Source organism: Parambassis ranga, chromosome 1 (assembly GCF_900634625.1).
Source record: "Parambassis ranga chromosome 1, fParRan2.1, whole genome shotgun sequence".
Lineage (NCBI taxonomy): Eukaryota > Metazoa > Chordata > Actinopteri > Ambassidae > Parambassis > Parambassis ranga.
The window spans coordinates 9,132,194-9,151,887 of NC_041022.1; the positions used below are offsets into that span (position 1 = coordinate 9,132,194).

General features: G+C 42.3%; 1 protein-coding gene across 3 annotated transcripts in view; it reads right to left on the reverse strand.

The window, feature by feature from the left end:
• The window catches only part of crebbpa (CREB binding lysine acetyltransferase a), a 34,427-nt gene that overhangs the window by 4,801 nt on the left and 9,932 nt on the right, over positions 1 to 19,694 (reverse strand). Inside the window, exons 2-27 of one of the 3 annotated variants that reach the window (XM_028400705.1) lie at positions 18,036 to 18,763; positions 14,425 to 14,604; positions 13,645 to 13,906; positions 11,686 to 11,799; positions 10,266 to 10,532; positions 10,061 to 10,160; positions 9,835 to 9,972; positions 9,585 to 9,702; positions 9,298 to 9,469; positions 8,590 to 8,643; positions 8,121 to 8,242; positions 7,796 to 8,008; positions 7,180 to 7,479; positions 6,692 to 6,871; positions 5,085 to 5,256; positions 4,781 to 4,899; positions 4,453 to 4,692; positions 4,133 to 4,221; positions 3,123 to 3,203; positions 2,689 to 2,745; positions 2,026 to 2,103; positions 1,861 to 1,928; positions 1,285 to 1,435; positions 535 to 681; positions 340 to 453; positions 26 to 191 (exon numbers count right to left, since the gene is read on the reverse strand). In XM_028400705.1, the coding sequence (XP_028256506.1) occupies positions 26 to 191; positions 340 to 453; positions 535 to 681; positions 1,285 to 1,435; positions 1,861 to 1,928; positions 2,026 to 2,103; positions 2,689 to 2,745; positions 3,123 to 3,203; positions 4,133 to 4,221; positions 4,453 to 4,692; positions 4,781 to 4,899; positions 5,085 to 5,256; positions 6,692 to 6,871; positions 7,180 to 7,479; positions 7,796 to 8,008; positions 8,121 to 8,242; positions 8,590 to 8,643; positions 9,298 to 9,469; positions 9,585 to 9,702; positions 9,835 to 9,972; positions 10,061 to 10,160; positions 10,266 to 10,532; positions 11,686 to 11,799; positions 13,645 to 13,906; positions 14,425 to 14,604; positions 18,036 to 18,763 (4,430 nt within the window). Of the gene's footprint in view, positions 1 to 25; positions 192 to 339; positions 454 to 534; positions 682 to 1,284; positions 1,436 to 1,860; positions 1,929 to 2,025; positions 2,104 to 2,688; positions 2,746 to 3,122; positions 3,204 to 4,132; positions 4,222 to 4,452; positions 4,693 to 4,780; positions 4,900 to 5,084; positions 5,257 to 6,691; positions 6,872 to 7,179; positions 7,480 to 7,795; positions 8,009 to 8,120; positions 8,243 to 8,589; positions 8,644 to 9,297; positions 9,470 to 9,584; positions 9,703 to 9,834; positions 9,973 to 10,060; positions 10,161 to 10,265; positions 10,533 to 11,685; positions 11,800 to 13,644; positions 13,910 to 14,424; positions 14,605 to 18,035; positions 18,764 to 19,694 lie in introns of all 3 variants that reach the window. The other 2 variants (XM_028400696.1, XM_028400689.1) reach the window with 2 other exon arrangements.

Consider the following 19,694-nt stretch of genomic DNA (forward strand, 5'->3'; position numbering starts at 1 on the left):
TTTGTGTATCATATCTTCTCCTTACCTTGTAGTCATGCAGAATCCTCTCTGCAAAAGCCTTGTCCAACATCTTCCTGTACCACTCCTGCAGTCTTTTAGGCTTAGGGATCTTCTGATCAGGAGGATGACAGTGGAAGATGTAGTCGTCTCCTTCACTAGGAGGACATGCCCAGATGTGGCCCTGGGCATACCTGTACATACACAAACAGACCAAATGTTGGGCAGGTTTAAACCTTTGTTGTTCTAGAATTTACTCTATTACCAAGACTATTTCCTGTTTTGTAAGCTAGCAGTTAGTAGTCTAGGAAAAATGAGATGAGGGAAGAAAGCAAGACTTACCCAAGTTTCTTGACATATTCAAGGTAACCAATGAGTATCTCATGGTAAACGGCTGTTCGTAGAATCCGAGGTCTGAAGAAGTGAATACTGTCAAGGTATGATATGTAGACCCGTCTGCAGAAGATAAAAGGCGGCACATGGTGAGTCTCACAGAAATCTAAAAAAAAAGTGTCTTTGTGAGTAACATGTACAGACCTAGTGTTAGGGAAAGGGCACTCCGAGCCATACTCTTGCACGTGCATGCCAAAGAAGCAAACGTCCACACCATCGATCTCCTCAAATGCAAAAAGTGCTTTGGTTCTGTAAGGAAAGGTCTCGGGCATTTCACCCGTGTCCACAAACCTGTAGCAATAATAATAATAAAAAAAAAAAGACAAATCAGATGGACTTCAGTCAACAGCTGGGTGTACACAACTGTATTAAACATATGTAAACAGTTTAAAGATTTTTTGCCAATTTAATTACAACTTTAAAAGCATCCAGATTACGAGCTGCCCAAGAAGTTGACATATTTGTCGCCACTTTTAGCAACACTCCAGGGAATAATGGAACAACTGAAGTTAAGTACTTGTGAGTCAATAAAAGGCAAACAGTCTTAAATCAGTCAACCTGAAGATAACACGTTCTCAGACAAGGGACCTGCAGACTTTGATCTTAAGCAATGAAACTGTGAACAACAGTCAGGTTCCACAGTTACTCTGAGTGGGTATAAAATCTTCACAGAGGACATTCAGCTTTGTCTTGCTAGGTTCATAAAAATACAAACTAAGGAGCTCAAGACTAGTATTTTGGTTTATCTGTTTATTTGACCAAAGTAAATTTATTAGATAAATCAATAACACAGCTGAAGTACATTACTTTTTGGAGAAGTTGATTCACAGTCTCATTTTCTCATTTCCATCCGCCCACTCCCTCCTCTCCTCCTCTTGTGAGTGATGCTCTTACCTGGCTTTCATGCCTGGTTTGACCTCCACTGTTTTGTCAGAGCTTGCCACCACTCGCACAAACACCTCTCCGGCCTCTGGGTGGTTTTGTCTCTTCAAGTATTTATTCACACGGTCTTCTATGTACATTCCCAATCGTGTTGACTGCAGCCCTTCAGTGAAGAAGAACGAGGGAGAAATATTTTGAAAATGGCAATTCTCACCGTTACTGCTCCACTAAGAAATCAGGGGTTTACTAGGTCTACAACAGCCTTTAATCTAAGCAAACATAACACTATTCACACTTTAAGTGGGACTGTTGGAGCTCAGATCTGGTTGGTCTGGTCTTTTCTGCTCTACAGCCAAGATAAGAAGTGGGTAAGAAGTGACCATCCTCTCAGACACAATCTACCACTACAAGTGCACTGCAAGTTGGCTTGTCAGTGTGAATACATATATGCAGATAAAAGTGTATGATTTGAGGGATACAGGAATAACCCAGATGCAACCAATGTGCTAAAGGAAATGGTCTACATTATGTAGTCACTACACAAAACACTGCAGAAAAATCCATGAGCCAAAAAAGAAAGGTACTAACGTTTTGCTGAGAACTTGTTTTCCTTCCGCGTTTTCGCACTCTTTTTCAAACAATTGTCACAGATGAATCTGAAAAGATTTGATTTTAGTTAAGACTTTCAATTAACACAAGTACAAACAAAAATCTACTGTGAAAACACTTTTTTTTTTTTTTTTATCAACTCACCCAGACGGCCAAATGACCTCGTAGTGTAAGACGCATATCTGGTGCATCTTCCGTCCACAATCTTTACATTCAACAAACCTGAAGAACAACATAAGAAACATTTAACATAAAACATTTTAAATCATAGTAACTAATACACACCATGCTTAACTGTATGAATGTTGATATCTTAACTGCTCAGGCAGCAAGCAACACAAACATCTCTATTCAAATTATGTTCCTCCAGTCGTTACGCACTTGCAAGCCAGCCAGTACAAGAGCGCCTTTGTGGGAGGTTTTTACAGAGAATCATGCATCTTATATCCTAATTTGCAATGACAATGATAACCATGGGTCTATCATCTCAGATCTAAACTCTCACTGGCAACAGTTTTGACAGAGTTCCACTCAGCAGGTGGTGCTGCTGAGTTGTCCATGAGCTTCACTGAAACATAATTGATCAGAGCTCAAGAGAGAAAATATGCAGCCAAAAAAAGCTCAAAAACAAAGCCAGATGTGGGTGGCAGAAAGAAAGAAAAAAACTTTCAAGATGTGATCAGCAACACATGAGAAGGAGAGAGCAAGTTTATTCATCACAAATGAGATTAACTTCTGCAAAAGAAGCAAATACAGAACAAGCTTTTTCTACCCCCTCTCGAGGGTGAAGGGTTTATGTCCACTTACGGTTCAGGGTCAAGGACATCGTTTTTCTTCCGTTCAAATTGGTCTTTAGAGATCTTGCTGATGAAGTAAAAAACATAGAGTTACATAGGATTATTTTCTTAAAATGTGCAGACGAATTAACAATGTTATCTGAACATGCTGGATAAACATGCAAGCTACATACATATTTAATGGGTAGGGTCATTATAGTAAAGTCAGTTTACAGTGGATTTAAAATACAATGATTCATGAAGAAATGGAGTTTAGAAAGATTACATTCTTACTCTGCATGACTGCTGTATTGAAGCTGACTTCGTTCTCTGATCATAATGTGTTTAATGCCATTTAGTATATTTCATGACACAAAGCAGACAACTCTTCTGAGCACATTCCTAGACTTCCCTGAGTTGCTTTTACTCTTTCACACAAGTTGTATCAACCGCAAGTTTACTTACGTCTGTGGCTGTGCAGGATCATCTCCTAACGTCACAGTGTCCCCCTGGATCTCATTGAAACATTTTTCACAGAAGTGATACCTGTTAAAAAAAAAACATTCAGGACATTAAACGTAAATATAGCTGGACAACAATGTATTTCTGCTTTTTTGTAAATTAGTAAAAAGAAGACATATGCTGGGCATTCAGCTACTTGTTTATGTAGGTGCAATACAACCGTGCACAAAATAACACTTGTTTTTTTATGTTTTATTACAGGGAGCGGGGAATCCCTGAGCTCCCATCGAGAGTGTAAATGGACTGCACAGCAGGAGCCTCATGCTGTCTGTCAGGCTGTGCTGCTGTGCTTCTCTGCTCTCAAAGTGCCCAGTTAGTGTGGAAATAGGGTTGTAGTTCCACAGTTTATACAGCAGGGGGCACAAAGGAACATGATGTAAAGCAATGAGCTAGATTACAACTGTGAGGGAAAGGCAATGATGAGCAATGCTGCTTTTGGCCTTAACCAAAGCATTTTATTTTCATCCATTGTACAAGACAGAAGGCAGCAATAGTGAATTTCTTCAACCCCTGGATAGATGCTAAGAGAAAAATAATCAATCACCTTTTTTGTTTTCACTGTCAGACAGTCTTTGGGGTTTAGGGTCTACAGTGTGCTTCCCTTTGTGTGCAATGCGGGAACCTGGCAGTTAATAAATGTTGTGAGCAAAACCATTTTGTTGTCTCATGCTGTGCCAGGACTGGGAGGCAAACCCATTAAAACTAGCTGTCAGGATGACAGTGCTGCCTGAATCACAGTGGTCCCCTTACAGCTACAGGGGAACAGACCCCAAACTGCAGGGGATGGACATCAAAGTTTGAATTTCTGCATGTATTGCTCAGCAAAACGCTAAATGACTGTGCATGACATAAAAATATTTAAAAATGTCAGGTACTGAAATATTACCTTTAGCTGACCTTTAAGCTATAAAACGACATACATGGAAAAACTACACATTTGTCCACACACATACCTGTTTTGGTAACTGTAGTATGTGCCTCCAGTAGGTATGGTGCAGAGCTGCTTGCCATAGCAACAGAGGGTTTGAGGTGAGAATTCATACTGCAAAACAAATGAAAGGACACAGCGGTTCAAACAAAATAGGCCAAAAAATGCTTTCCATGAGGAAAAACAAAAACTTACTCAAGGTTTTGGTTTTGGCTCATCTTCCAATTACTAATGTGGACAAAAAACATGCAGTAAAGTTCTAACTGGCCAAATAAAAAAGAAAGACACAGAAAACGATATCCATCAATAGAACTCTTCCCTCTTTGACCGTTTCTGTCTGCTCACCTTTCTCCCACAGCAGTAGCCTAGGCCTTGCATGACAGGGTCAATCTCTGACTCAAATACTTCAGCCAATTTGGAGCAGTACTTGTAGACACGCGATGTTTTGCGGTTATAGAGCCAGGCATTGTTGAACATCAGCCAGACGTCGTCCACATATTGCCAGGGTTCTTGGTATTGGCCAGTGTCAAGCTTTCGCTTTATAGTAGACAGGTCTATTGGGTTCTTAACAATGTCAAAGTAGTCCTAAGGAGAAATGGATAAGTACAGTTTCAATACATCAAAGACCAACAATTCTCATCATATAAATATTCTTTGCCTGTGTGCTACCTACCGGAATACCCAGAAGCAGTGGGTCTACTGGCTGTCTGAAGGGTAGCGACTCAGGGTCCTGCCTGTAAAGTGACTCCAGGGTTGGCATGAGAGCCTGGCGTAACTCCTCTGGCTTAAAGACTGAAAAATAAACAACAAACTTAGAGGAAACCAAATGTAAAATAACCAGACAAAAATGAGGGCAACTTTAACTCTTTTGTGCTGAAACCCTATAATGTGTAGCCCTCTCAGCTTTTTGAGTAGACCTTGTTTCTGTTATTAACAAACTTGCACAAGTTTTACTAAGCTCTTAGCTTCAGACTTACTTTTCCGTCGTGACTGAGACGGGGATGAGGAGGTTGTACTGTTAGCTCCACCCTCTTCCTCTTCTTTGGGTTCTGTCTTCATTTCCGGCTTTTTATCCACCACCTCCATTGGCTCTGGTTTTTCCTCTGCCTCCTCCTTCTTTACCAACATTGAAGCAGAGTCATCCTCAGTCTGCAAACAGGCAAAAGAAACAAATTGACTTGACTTGTGTTTACTAATGTCCACCAAGGAGAAATAAGCTCATCAACATGGAGAGAGAACAGGCTTAAAATAAACAAAAAGAAGACCTGAGACCTGTTTTTTCAAATAAAATGTAGTGCTGCCAAAGAATGAACTGATCAAATACATGGTTGTTAATTAGGCCTTATCAGCCCACAAGCTTTATTTAACAGAAAATTAATGGTAGATCAATAACTAAAAATCAGTGGCTAGTCAGTGTGACACATATGTAACTAGAAAAGCATTTCCTGAAGAAAATGCAAGTTTGATTGCTGCAGCTGAAGCATTGCTTTGAATGCCTGTGTGAAGGATTGCTCTGAATTGCTGGAGAATCTGCAATCTGAATTTAATTTGCTGAAACATATTGACCAATCTGCAAGGATGCAGCTCATATTTTGAAAAGTAGAAAACCTGTTAACATTAGGAAGATATGAAACAGAAGCTGCTGAAGACCAGAGTCACAAGATGTTGCTCTACAAAGCGGTGCAATTTTTATCTCTATGATGTCAAAGATGTGGAATTGTCACCGAGTTAGAAAATATGACTGCTCTGCTTCTCTGTTTTTGGTTTTACATTACTTCATGGAAGAATGACCAGCACTCTCATCGAACAGCTGGCTGTACGGGCAAAATGGTTTGGTGTTCAGTTTAAAGAGTCACACCGTCAAAAAGCTAACGAGTGTTCCTTCAAACTGATATAAAAAAATTAAATATCCCAGTTAGATAGAAGGTGCAGGACTGAGCACAGGTTAGAGTGATTTATTTAGGCATCTCCTCAGCCTCTCTCCACTCTGCTGAATATTCTGCCCACTCTGGCTCTCAACATTCCACCCAATACACACTAATGTTAAACTCAGAAGAGACCTAAAAATCACTTCATCTTTAATCACCTGCCATTTGAAGATGGAGCTGAATTATCAAATTATGTATACAAGTTTTGAAGACCAAGATGTTTGAAGTATTTTAAGCTTTGAATGGTTTCTCTATCTTGAAATTTGTAGGAGTAGCAGCATTTTGCAGAAGACATGCTTTGAAGGGCTCTCTCACTGACTCCCATGTTAATTTGAGGGTGGAAAATGTTTAATATTTTTAATTATTGAAGGTTTCTGGGAATGTCCTGAATGAGCGGAATCTTCTGATGTTTGATCGGTTTTAATCGGTCAATGCATTCTGAAGATAGGCCGGGCCAAAAAAAGTACGGAAGAATAATAATAAAGTCTCAATTCTCATTGCTTTGCAGCAATCAAACTAATGATAGCAATAAAGCAGGTTCTTAGCAAATTTAAGAGAAACAAAATGTCCCATGGACTGCCTCCAAATCTGTCAGTCTGACCTTCTGACAAGTGATTTAATTTTTTTGCATCTATGAACATGTAGCTACAACCCACCTCCATCTTGGGCTCAGTTTTGCCGCCAGCGGCCTCAAACTCCTGTTGATCAGGGTGCGTCTCTGCTTTGACCTCCTGGACAGGCAGGTCAGCTCCGATGTGCTGTGAGTGCAGGTCAGCGCTTGCAGCAGAAGCCGGTGTAGGCACCCGATTATCCAGACTGGCTCCTGGTTGAGACAGCTAAAATACAAAGGAGAAAGGGAAGAACAGAAGACAAAGATCAAGAATTGGCAAGAGCTTGAATGCTTTATTTGCATGCAAGGCTGAATCTATGACACAAATGCTCCTCCTGTGTTCACAAAATTGCTCGCTTATGTTGAACGGTGTAACATTCCCACTGTGATGGAGGCTACAAACAATGTTGAAGATGCAGTTATCAGACAGAAAGGTGAAGTGGATGGGATGGTTCATGGCAATTAGAGGGATAGGAGTTTTCACGGGAGGGAGGAGGGTCAAAGTGGAGGGCATGCGGAGGGACTAAGTCTCACCGGCGTGGTAGGGGGCTGAGGCGGGGGCTGCGTCTGCGCTGCTGCAGGGAGCTCCGCCTGGGGTTGGGGCTGAGTGGGGCAGGGTGGGGTGGCACCCTGGGCTGGGGCTTGGGCAGGGCCAGGGAGGGTGGGGGTGGAGCTGCGGCTGGAGGGCTGGGGGTGCGGCAGGTTAGTGGCCCCCCCAGCCGTGGAGGCAGCAGGCGGAGGCGTGGAGTGCAAAGGGGTTTGGGAGGAGGCTAGCTGAGGGCCCAGCGAGGGGCCAAGTGCATTCATGGGGAGGTTAGCGCTCTGCTGCTGCTGCTGGAGAAAAGGACACACACAAAGAGCCGGCAGACACACACACACACACACACACAAGATAAGCAGACAAACGGAGATCAAACAGACAAACAACACCACACACAATTTGGGGTTTAGAGAGCACCTTCTGATTGGCAACAATTTGAGTAATTAGTGTGTAGTATGATTGGTTAGGGTAGTTTAGTTCCCCAGCAACTAGCTGTAATAGCAGAATTTTGCAGCCACTCAAAAAGGGGTAGCATTACTGAATAAAGCCATTACAAAAAATGTATGCAGCTTGGATTACTACAGCTCCTCATCTCTATTAATGTCTCACCTGGGTGACAGCAGCCTGTGCCTGCGGCTGGCCCATTCCAGGCCCCACGTTGACATTCATGGCACCTGTAGCAGCAACTGCAGCCGATCCTGGAGGGAATTGGGTCTGAGGCAGGAATGGTCCCTGGCTGGCCGTCTGGCCTACCATGTTGCCACCACTGTGTCCAGCAATCATCCCCTGTGCCTGGGGCATCCTAGAGGGTGACATTCCCATCTACAAGAAAGGTAAAGAAGAAGACACAATAAGCAAAGAAAAAAGAGTTTCTTTGGAGGCTATGCATGTGCACATATGATTCGAATGGCTCCTATACACCCCCCCTCCTCACCGGTGGGACGGTGCTCATGTTCATTTGCTGAGGATGGTTCATGGGTGAGGCGGCACGGGCTCCCATTGGTGCTTGAGACATCTGAGCATTGGGCAAAGCCATTTGGTTGAAATGGTTCATTCCTATAGAGACAAACGGACCAGAAAGTTCACCAATGGACACACAGTAAACCTGAGAGTACAGAATGTAACACAAAGATATTGTAAGATTGGATTGGATTTTCCATTTTACCATAATTATATTTTCCCTTTATGGGCTCAGCATGTTTCTTTCTTGTTTTTCTAATGACTATTGCTCTTCATTTTTAGTGCAATTCTCAATTTATAAAGAACAATTTACCTTATATTAACTGCATCCTAATAAGTAGAATTATATTTTGTCCTTTGGTCCATTTTGATTGCCAGTCATTTATTTGACTGTATGTATGTAATCAGAAACTACAACGCAACATGTAATTTGAAATGTGTACCTTGTGAAACCTGCATGCGATTCATGATGGGATTTGGCATAGGTACAGGTCCATCTGTAAATTAAATAGAACAAATAAATACAGGCAAAAACTATGACACCAGTACCCTAAAGACCAGTCAAGACTCTGGAAGCAGTTTCCTCTCTCATTGTGGGGAAACATACATTTCTTTTATTTATCCAGTTTATGTGTACTAATTTACCTGGAAGCAGCGGCATATCACACTAATACTAGGCAGTATGTGTGCAGCTGAGATGGTGACTTGGTACAATCTAAAGATGGACAGACCCCTTAGGCCGAAAGTCACTGCAAGACAAGGTTGCTAAACGCTCTAGTACAGAGAAGTACAGGATAAGCTGCTGCTGGTCAGACCACTAACAACTCTCATGCTGCCATTACAGTCACACTCTCCAAGGTTGCACAACACAGGAATTTCTGCAGATATATAATATAAAGATTTATCCAACTCATTCTACCAATTACAGATGCTGAGATATTAATGTATTTTCTTCACTAAACTGAAGAGAACATATAGTAAATCAAATAACAAATGTCGTTTTTAAGCATGTGCAACCTCATGCAGTGGATACAGTGAGCATTAGTCAGGAAAAAGTTGCTGCTGCACCAAAGAAAAACAAAAAAGTACATTAAATTCAACTCCAAACAATGTTGTAGTAAAGGACAACTGACCAAATTGGAAATGCTTACTTTGCGGCCTTGGTCCCAAAGCATTTGGCTGAGGGAGACCAGGTTGTTGAGTCGCCTGGGAAGGCATAGGGGCCTGGTTGATGATCTGCTTCTGTAGCCTTGAGCGCCTCTTCTCCTCCAGTTCCTTTTGGATTTTGTAGATTTTCTCTGCCAAGAAGTGATAGTATTCATCCTAAGGGGAAGAAGTTTGCAAAGCAATGAGTAAATCAACAAGTAGACAGTGCAACAAAGCCTTATAAGTAAAAGATATTGCATGGTTCTTTTTTTTTTTTTTCCCGAAAACCTACCCGGCTGTTAGCTGACTCGTACATGTCGCCCTCCACCTTTCTGGCGTAGGCCACCAGGTTCTCCATTCGTCTATCCTTCAAAGCTGCCGGGTCAGGGGTAGGGAATATGGCTTGTACTCTGGCACAAAAAACAGAATTTGTAAAATGAAAATCTATGACAATTTAGAACTGTACTTAAATGTTCTGCTTTAGCAATCCACTGTGTAGCTGACCAAGAAGCAACAGTAGTCCAGCTGAGACATGGACTTACAGTTTGTGTACGAGGTGATTGCGCAGGTCCTGAGTGACATGCTCATGCCAGGCTTTCCTGGAGCCTGTAGCAGAGACGGGAGCTGCTGAAGGTAGGTTGCCCATTGATCCTGCAGCTGATCCGTCTGACAGCAGCTGACTGGAGGAGAAATAGGAGGAAGATTAGAGGTTTTTTTTTTATGGTTGATAAAGTCTGAAGTTATTGTTGTACTAGGCAGGGGACTGACTTGTTAGTGTTGAGTGTGTTGGGAAGGGAGTCTGTGTGCAGGTTTGTCTGTTCTGAAGTGGTCACACCCATTGTGGAACCTCCAAGAGCCATCTGATTACCTGTAAATCAAGAAAACGGTGAGCAAACAGCACAAGTGTAAAAAAAAAATACAGTGCATGGAATTTCACTTCCCAGTTCAAAGAATAAAAACATCCAGATATTACCGAGTGCATTGATGGGTCTCATCTGTTGTGAAAGCTGCTGTTGCTGGGCCTGGGCGTTCTGTGCACCTGCTGTCTGTCCTGGAGCCTGCTGGGCCTGAGCCTGACCAGCAGCTTGACTGCTATAGGGCAGCCCAAGTGCAGCATAGGCTCTCTGCATGGAGCTGGGGTCAATAGGGGCTGAGGTATTGATGGTGGGAGCACTAGGCTGCCCCACGCCAACAGAGGACATGGGGTTCTGAAGGCCTGTGTTGGGGGAGCTCAGCATGGCTGGGGAGAGACACATGTATATAATCACACTGATTATAGTGGTAACAGCTTGCAATGTGGACTATTGTTGTAATTGCGCTTACTGTAATACTGCTCATACTGTGTGCAAAGCACCAAAAATATAATGAGAAGTAGAATATTTTAGCAGGTACTGCAAAATACACATACATATGAATACTTTGACCTCTGGGAAGATTAGATCCAAACACAGCAGCTTGATACAGCAAAAACATTAATGTAAGGCTAAATGCTTTAAAAAGCAGAGAACAGAATAAATGCATAAATGCCTTTGGGGGACAGAACATTAGCATATTTTTCTGGGTTCAGGATTTTGTTGGGCTAGTAACTCTTAGTTTGTGCAAAGACAGAAATTGCAGGAGGCAGAACAAAGAAATACGGCACTCTGCTTGTGTTGGCAGGAGCACCGGCATCATGTTTTTTAACATGCAAGCCAAACAGGGACAGAGGAACACTGGAATACTCTTAACTGATGAAAGATGCTCAACAGCAAGGTGAAGAAAGCAAACTGGAAAGAAAGTTTGGATCTCATTACTGTAAGTAATCAACTGAAATGGCAAAAAGATGGCAAGGCATAAAAGACAACAGACTGAATTCATGACAACAGTTACTTAAAATACTCAAAAACAAAACAGAAAGAAAAGCAGTTTGAAGCAGAACAAGTATCAAACTCCGCTCTGTTCTATTGGGGGAAAGCAGTAAACAACAACCCGGCAGCCAATCGCTCTGTGGGAATCCTCAAGCACACGCTCTGCGTTTCCTCTCTCTCACCCTCCATCACACTTCTATCCCTCCTGTGTGTCAGATTACAAGCCCAGCAGGACCACACTCTTACTCATTGAGTGCTTTCAGTCACTGCAGACCAAAAAGTAGAAATAAATTCTCGACTGTCCCGTTACACACACGGGTTCAGGGCTTGGCTCGGTAGATTGTTGCTATGGAATATTAGAATTCAAGGTACCACCATAATAACAGACTTAATAACAAACTTTAATAAGTCAAAACCAGAGGATGCCATGTTGCATGAACGTCGTCAGTGGAAGCATTTCAGCCTTGTGTTTGCTGTCTGCAGTTATGATGAGCAACTTGACAATATTTAAGCGACAGCGGGCTGTAGATTGCTACTTGTACTTACGCTGTTGGGTGCGCTTGTCGCTGGCATTTTTCAGTGGCAGGCAGACAGGACAGTCGTGTCGTGTGCAATTTTTCCAGTGGGAGATGATCTGTCTGGAGGACGCACAGTGTGCCACTGCAGATGAAAACGCAGAAAAGGAAAGAGAAAAAACATTTAAAATTTTGATGTCAGCTGGCATAATTGGTCACTGCATTTTTGATTCAGTAGTCAGTGGCCATATGTATTCCAGTAATGTTGTGCCAGAGATCTTTATCTCTACCCACAATCCCAGGAGCAGTTATTCAACATTTTTCTGTCACTGACTCACACTAAAACTAGGCTAGGATTTAAGATGATATTCATGATTTCTTTTTCAGGAAAGAAAGAGTACTTTCTTGTACTCAAGTCTGTCTAGTGCCGTTATTGCATCATCTATATACCGGATTGAAAATGTCTCATATTTATATTTACACAGAATAAATCTAAAATGTCTAAACGAGATAACAGCATTAAAACATAATCTCTCCAATTTCAGCAGTACTAAGAGGCCAGAATCCTGAGCAAGAGGTAATAAACTGGCATGCAGAGTCAGACTCCTTTACACTCAACACACCTTGGCGACTTGAGTGTTTGGCTTGCAATTTAGCTTAAGCATTCAAGCCTAAAAGCAACGCAAGGACAAGAAGCCAAATTTAAATGAGAGTAGCTAGAGGGGAATGTTTTGTCACAGGAACGATGGGGCTCACACAGAAAGGAGCAGACAGAAACAAAGAACGAGTAACAACATCACCAATCTGATTAAATACACTGGTGGTGGGAGAAGCTGCAGCCCAAGCCATAAAAATTAAGCAGGTGGGAGGTGGGGATTTCTAACATAGATGGAAGTCCCCTATGTCATGTATGAGTTAGGGGACACAAACACAAGCAGCAACAGGGATCAATACATGAGCTAAAGTGGCATAAGATGTGTATACTGTTCTACTAGCATCATCCTCAGAGAAAGGACTTACAGGGCAAAAAAGGTTTTTGTTTGTAACAATATTCTATTTTTCTGGCAGAACTCTAAAAAAAATAAATAAGCAGTGTTCCTAGCAGGTATTGGTCATCTCTGCTTGTGTTTTGGTAGTAACGTGCTATTTTCAGAAAAGAGCTCAAGATCTGTTCTAGAGTCCAAAGACCTGGGACTGGGGCAACCGTCCACCATACAACAACACTCACAACTCAAAGCATTACCTTACAAATGCTGCTAATGTTAACTCTGACTTCTTTCAAGAGCTACTGCTGGCAATGCAATTTGACACAAAAATTTAGATATTAAAACCGTTTTAGCATAGATGAAATGCCACTTAAGTTTTGTTATCTACATTTAATCTAAACTACCAAATATTAACACCCACTGTAACTTCAAGGTTTCTATCTGGGGAAACCCAGTCTATGCTGCTGTAATTTTCAATGACCTTTTAATCTACCGACAATGTTGCCAAGTTTGCTTGTTAAATGCTTTGTTTTTATCTTATATGTTGTGTTTTGACCATCTTTTTTTAAAACCCCAGGGTTTCCCACACATAGACCAATTTGTGGTGGGCCGCCCCATGTTGATTCTGTTTTTTTCGCTAACGCGATACTATAACATAGCTATCCTTCTATTTATTCAACTCTGCGCAAACGTTAAAAACTCTGATGACCGACTCGCCGACCAACGTGACACCAGCGCCTAGATGCCACCGCAAATTGCCAACTGGTCTGTGGGAAACACTGAACCCAGAAGTTAACTTTCTGCAGCACCATCGAAAGCTCTGGAAACAGTTTTTATGTGTCAAAAAAATTCACATATCAAATTTGTGGTGATTTCTATCTAGGTTGGGTTACTGGTAAACTGACATTTTACTGAATTGATTCTTCAGAAGCATCACTAAAACAGAAAACTGACTTCCACAACCTTTGAAAATTATCACAATTCCTTGTTTGTTTCAAACTCACCCTGGCAGGACTTGCCGGCCTGGCAGTGGGTCATGTGGTTGAGGACGTTCTTCATGGTGCGGCAGTGAGGCAGGGCACAAGCCCTCACTTCCCCATTGGCCTGCTCTCGTCGCTGGCACTTGTGTGCATGAAGCAGCAGGACCAGCTGCTGCTGGATCAACTTGCGCTTCTCAGGGTCAGCTGTAGGGCCTGCTGAAGGCACTGCCACACCACCACCAGCCATTGGGAGCATTGCTGCCTGCTGCTGAGGCTGCTGCTGGAGCTGCTGCATGGATGGTAAAGGTACAGGCAGACAAGCGCCAAAGTTGAGGACAGAAAAAAATTATAGTTAGCTGTTCTGTTCTTTACGGCAGTATTAAAAGTTAGTCATTTAGGACAATTCGTTTTAATATTAACTATTGGTAAAATAAGAACAATGGCCATTTAGCAAATCAGCCATTATAGTTAGGTGTCTTCAGGGGTGCCTTGAATGCTTATGGAGTAGAAAGAAGACAAACTAAATATTATTCAGTGAGCCTTTAGTAAATGCAAGCCTTTCAAAAAAAAGTGTCAAATGAAGAAATTATCAAAGCTTTACACAATTTCATGTTGGTTAGTTTGAAATGATTTTGTAAAGAAAAAAAAATGCACAAATCATTGGGACACATCAGGTGTATTCCAATATTAATCAATTTGATCAATTAAAACAATTTGAGCCTCAAACTTCTGGCCAACTAAAATGTCATATATCCAAGGCAGACTATGAAATGAAAAACAAAGGTGGGAAAAAAAAACACTGACCATGTTTGGCACGCCAGTAACAGCGCCCCCTTTGAGCTCATTGGGGAAGGGTGGCAGGCTGTTGGCAAGAGCTGCCTTGTTCTGGAGCTGCTGCTGAGGGTTTAGTTGCTGGCCCGGTCCTGCAGCACCCTGACCGTATGCCTGACCCCCAAAAGGGCTCCCATTGCTGCCCAGGCCGATCTGGAAACACAGAGAAATGACCAAAAGGTTAAAATAATAATTCTGCTGTGTGAGAAGTATAAGCAGCTTTCCACTATTCCACAAATCTTTCACTAATGTGCCAGCAAAGGTTCAGCCTCTAATTCAATGCCAATTTGTCATTACACAACCCCCTCTACCAAAGCAAGCACCATTGTAGCTGTGCCAGGATAATCGAGTCTGGTTCTGTCTAAACCAACCCCTGATGTTCTGGCACCATGACAACTCAGCAGGACTCCAACTATTGGCAGGAAAGATTCCTACTACAGTGCCATTTCAACTTTTTTCTTAAACTATTCAGCAACAGAAATCGCAAAGCCTGAATCTACTAAACATAACAATTAAAAACACCACTGACACTGCACTTAAGAGGCTAGGAAGCCACCAGATACATTTTTATTCAATATGCTTGCTGGTTTATGACATATACTTTCCTAGAGGCAGCCTAACAGCATGATGTTAAGAACCTGTTGAGTTTCCGAAGAAAATCTTCTGCTTTAATGTAATTAATGAACATCCTAAGAGGGATCTTCCCTAAAGACGACAATTTACAGGAGATAGTTGTTTTGCATTGCTTTGCCCCCTAGGGTGGGTGTCAAAAAGGTGGTTATTTTCAGCAAATTAACTGTGGCAAGGTGCTGGGGAAAGCATTACCTAGCGCTCATCAAAAACGCAGCACCACAGTGTGTGTTCTGTTTGTCTAATAGCAACATTATCAAAACAATTACTGATTGTTTTGAAAAGAATTATGTTAATGACACCAGCATCTTTCTGAAAACCTGCAAAGTGCCAGGAGTGGGAATTGAGTGTATACAAAAAAATTGCAATATGAAATTGCAGTGATAAAGAGCTTACTGATATCACACATTCAAGAGTCACGAGTGTACATTAAGATGTGCAGCACCAGAGGGAACAAAATCCTTGTTAGTGCCTTGCTTTACACACTGATTAACTTGATGCTGCTCTCTCATCCACAGAGTTGCTGGGAGACCAGACCAGGCTCTGCCATGCCAGGCCAGGCTGTATCCCCTCAGGCTGTTGACACTACTCCAACAGACCAGATAAAAAAGACCCAGCTGAGACGACCAGACACTGGCAGCCTTTCAACACAGCTGAGCAGGCAGGCAGACGGAGACACACATATACACACACCCTCTACTTACTCTTCCCATTCAGACCCTGTTCTCTTGACACACTCCACACATCAGCAGGCAGGACAGTTGCCAACTATCATCTCACCGCCTTGCAGCCAGGCCAGGCTGTTTGGCTGAGCTGGCCTCCCCTCCTTCATCCCAAGTGCACTCCTCCTCTGTCATTCTAACTGATTAAGTGGTTTACAATACCTGTCTTTTTCTAACATCACTGACAGAGTAAGCAGCCACCCAATAAGCAATCGGAAGTGAGGGGAATTACAATGCATATACAAAATCAGCATGTCGCAGGAAGGAGTGACAGCAGACTGTAATAAACAAAAATGCCCAAAGAGATTTACAAACTGCAATTAAAGCACAACAGAGCCACACAAAGATTGGGCACGGAGGTTTTCTCATTTATAGCAGTTTGTGACATGATAACGACAGCAGTCCAGTTGAGCCTAAAACACACACAGGGCGTTCTCTCTAAATGCTGACAGCCCACACACTGCTACATCAGCTTTTAAACTTTCTTGTGGTTAAAATGTCTGCAGATTCTTTTTGAGAATGAATCTTGTCACACATATTCACTATCGCTCCAAGTCTCTTTTCAGTGGCTCTCAGCAGAATAAATGTTGTGGTTACTTACTGATTTAGTGTCTTGGCTCTGACACAGTGCACAGGGCTCAAGACAATGTGTAGACACAGTATCAGCTCCCCTTATCTTGTTACATTTCATTTCTGAGTGGTGATAACACAATACATAATTGGGGTGGGTTGGCGATACAGATGCATTCATCTCACACAATAAACAATATGGACCAGGGAGAGCTTCTTTTAAGGCTGTCACTTCAGACAAAGTGAGTGTTGTTATGGCCAGACAAGGAACATCTCCCCTCACATTAACCAGCCAAAAAAACTAGATAAAGCATAAACAAAACATAAACTGCATATAAAAATAAGCCTCTGCATAAATGGCAAATCCAGTAATCAGGAGCAAAGGCCTGTCAACATGTCCCTATATTTATATTTTATATAGACATACTCTGGTCATAGCAAATGAGACAGAAATGACTAACAAAACAAACCCTTTAGACAAACAAACAAATAAAGGTGAGCTGAGATGTGTGATCAGAGCATCCACACACTGTGGCAATTTACCCTAAAGGCTTGCATCGATGGCCAAGGCACAAAACCTCTGTACTTTCTTGAGAAAAAATGTCATTTTTGCAGTACGCTTTATATTAAGTATACCCAATATATAATACACTATTTTTTAAAGTAAAATAGGAAACAAGAAAACCCTGCAGATAGGAGGTTTTGCACTTTGGCCATCAATATGTGCCAGCAAAATGGGAGAAGATGAAGTGTTTTTTGTTTAAATTTTGCCATTGAAATATGCTAATTACATCCTCCTCTGTAAGCCATGATGGGACCAGCAGCAGCTTTGAGCACGATTGGACACAGTGGTGTGGGTCTCCTCTCTGCTTTGACCACAGCTAACACTGCTGCGTGAAGCTACTGTGAGACTGACCGTGAGTGCTTTGAGGCGGGGGAGGAGCTCACGGTCCTGCTCGCTGAGGACAGTAACTTGCAGAACGGCACGTGCTTTCACGTCAGTCTCCAAAAGTCATCGCAGAAAGTCACCAGAATTGTTGCTAGTCCCTTTTGACAAAAAAAGATTTGGAAAGTCTCTAGATTTAGAGAAAGTCGCCAAGTTGGCAACACTCATCTCGGTGCCAGTGGGAAAAAATGCCTCCCTGCATTACATGACCTGAACCAAACAAAACACACACTCTGAACCGAAACGTGTACTGAACAGTTCAGATTTTTTTTTTCCTGAACCGCCTTCTGCCTACTATATATCTATCTTTCTAAATAAAGAAATCTTGAAAGCTGGTGAAAATATGCCTGGTTTGTGCAGCATTAAAGACACATCATTTGTTAAAAAAAAACCTTGGTTGTTTACAGTGAAAAGTGCATGAGGCGCATTGATAAGATGAAGAGAGCATGCCAATCAGAAGACTATGTCCCAGGGTGTCAATAAACAAAAACATTTTAGCAATAAAACACAACATTACATTTGTGCCCAGTATTAAAATAGCTACCATCCACAACCCACTCATTTTATATGAATAACATATAAATAATAAAATAATAATAATTCTATGCAAGTGATGACTCGCAGCCAGATGAGCATTCCACATGTGCCTTAGTAAATTGGCTAAAAACCACACTGCATGTAGAAGACAAGTGATGAAGAATGGGGGTGTGACTCACCTTCATGTTGCCTGCTTGCTGGGCTGCAGTGAGGGTGTTGTGAGCTCCTATCTGCTGCCCTCCCTGGGTGAGTGTCTCTGCCAATGCACTCCCTGATCCTCCTGGTCCTGGTGCAGTTCCCTGCATTGTTGGTCCTTGGTACTGCATGCCAGCTATTCCTGCTCCCCGTCCTCTCCCAGCACCAGGTACAAGACCACCATTCATTACTTGCCCAGGTTGAGGTTGCCCTCCCTGGGCCAGAAGCCCAGCATGGCCTTGGTTATTGTTGATCATGGCCTGGTTGAAGCCTGTTGTGCTCAAACCCAGGTTTGCATTATTATTGTTGTTCTGTCCTGCTACTCCAGTTGGTGTTCCTGCTTTTTGGGCCTGGGGGGATGGGTGGTTATTGGGAGAGCCCTGACCAAGGGGACTCTTACCCAGTGGTGTTCCCAGCTGTGGCCCTATGCCACCTGGCTGAGGGCTAGCTGAGTTCAGTCCTGTGCCTGTGATACTAGAAGTGCTACCAGCTCGAAGGAGCTCTGAGAGCTGCTTGTGCTTGGCAGCTGCATCTGGCACAACTGGGCCACCTCCTCCCCCAAGACCTGCTGGAGTGCCACCTGGCCCACCAGCTCCTGGTGCTGCTCCACCATTTGAAGGCATCCCACCCATGAGGTTCAGGTCACCGCCGTTAGGGATCAATTCATCTGGAAGATCATTTTCCAAATCATCCCAGGACAGAGACCCCAGATCTATGAGAAAGCAAAGAGAAAATGATACTAATTAATTTGACTGAATCATTTGCCTGTGGTCCATCAAACCAGCATGTGCATAAGGCATGTAGTACGGCACAATTACAACTCAGCCACACATGACAGTGTAAAAAAAAAAAACTTCAGATAACTCTTCGTCTCTGTCCAAATGTTTCCAATATTTCTAATTATGGGGTATTAATGTGTTAACATGCTAACTGCTGGTGCACTGTAGCCTTGTCCCTGCAGCACAAAACAGAAACGTGCTGCGTGATAATAAGAGCATCGCTACTGGCTGACAAACACAGTGTGACAACAGAGAATCCAGCATCACTTAGGGTTCCTGCTGGGTGGTGAATGAATATTTGTGTCACACCATCCAGAGGTGTGAGCATAATGCTGAGAGCCTTGGGAGCCACAATTTGCTTGAGATGAAGTGATTAAGACAGTGAGAAAAGATTGCAAAGTGTGCATGCATTTGGACTACCCTTGACCAACTCTTGCAAGAATATTTCACACAAAAATGGGTCAAATACTTACACACTACTAATAATTAACAACAGAAATTATAAACTGGAAGAGAAATGTTAGTGAATTGCGGAGATTACACATTTTACTTGAAAAAAAATGTTATCTTTACTTAACCTTGCATTTCTAATCTTTGTTGCTATGTAAAGTAAAGTAAAAATAATGATGCCAACAGGATTGCATCTGACAATTCGCTAGTGCATTATGACATACACAACATACACTGTAGACAAGACAAGTGTAGAAACCATGATCAGAATGCATGCTATGTTCTATTAACTACATGGTGCAGGGCACAAATTACTGCATTTAAAGACAGTGAGACATGAGGACTGATTTCATCCAAGATACAGTTAAGCTTATCAATTATCAACACGTATATAAAGAGGCCATTGATTTTAAT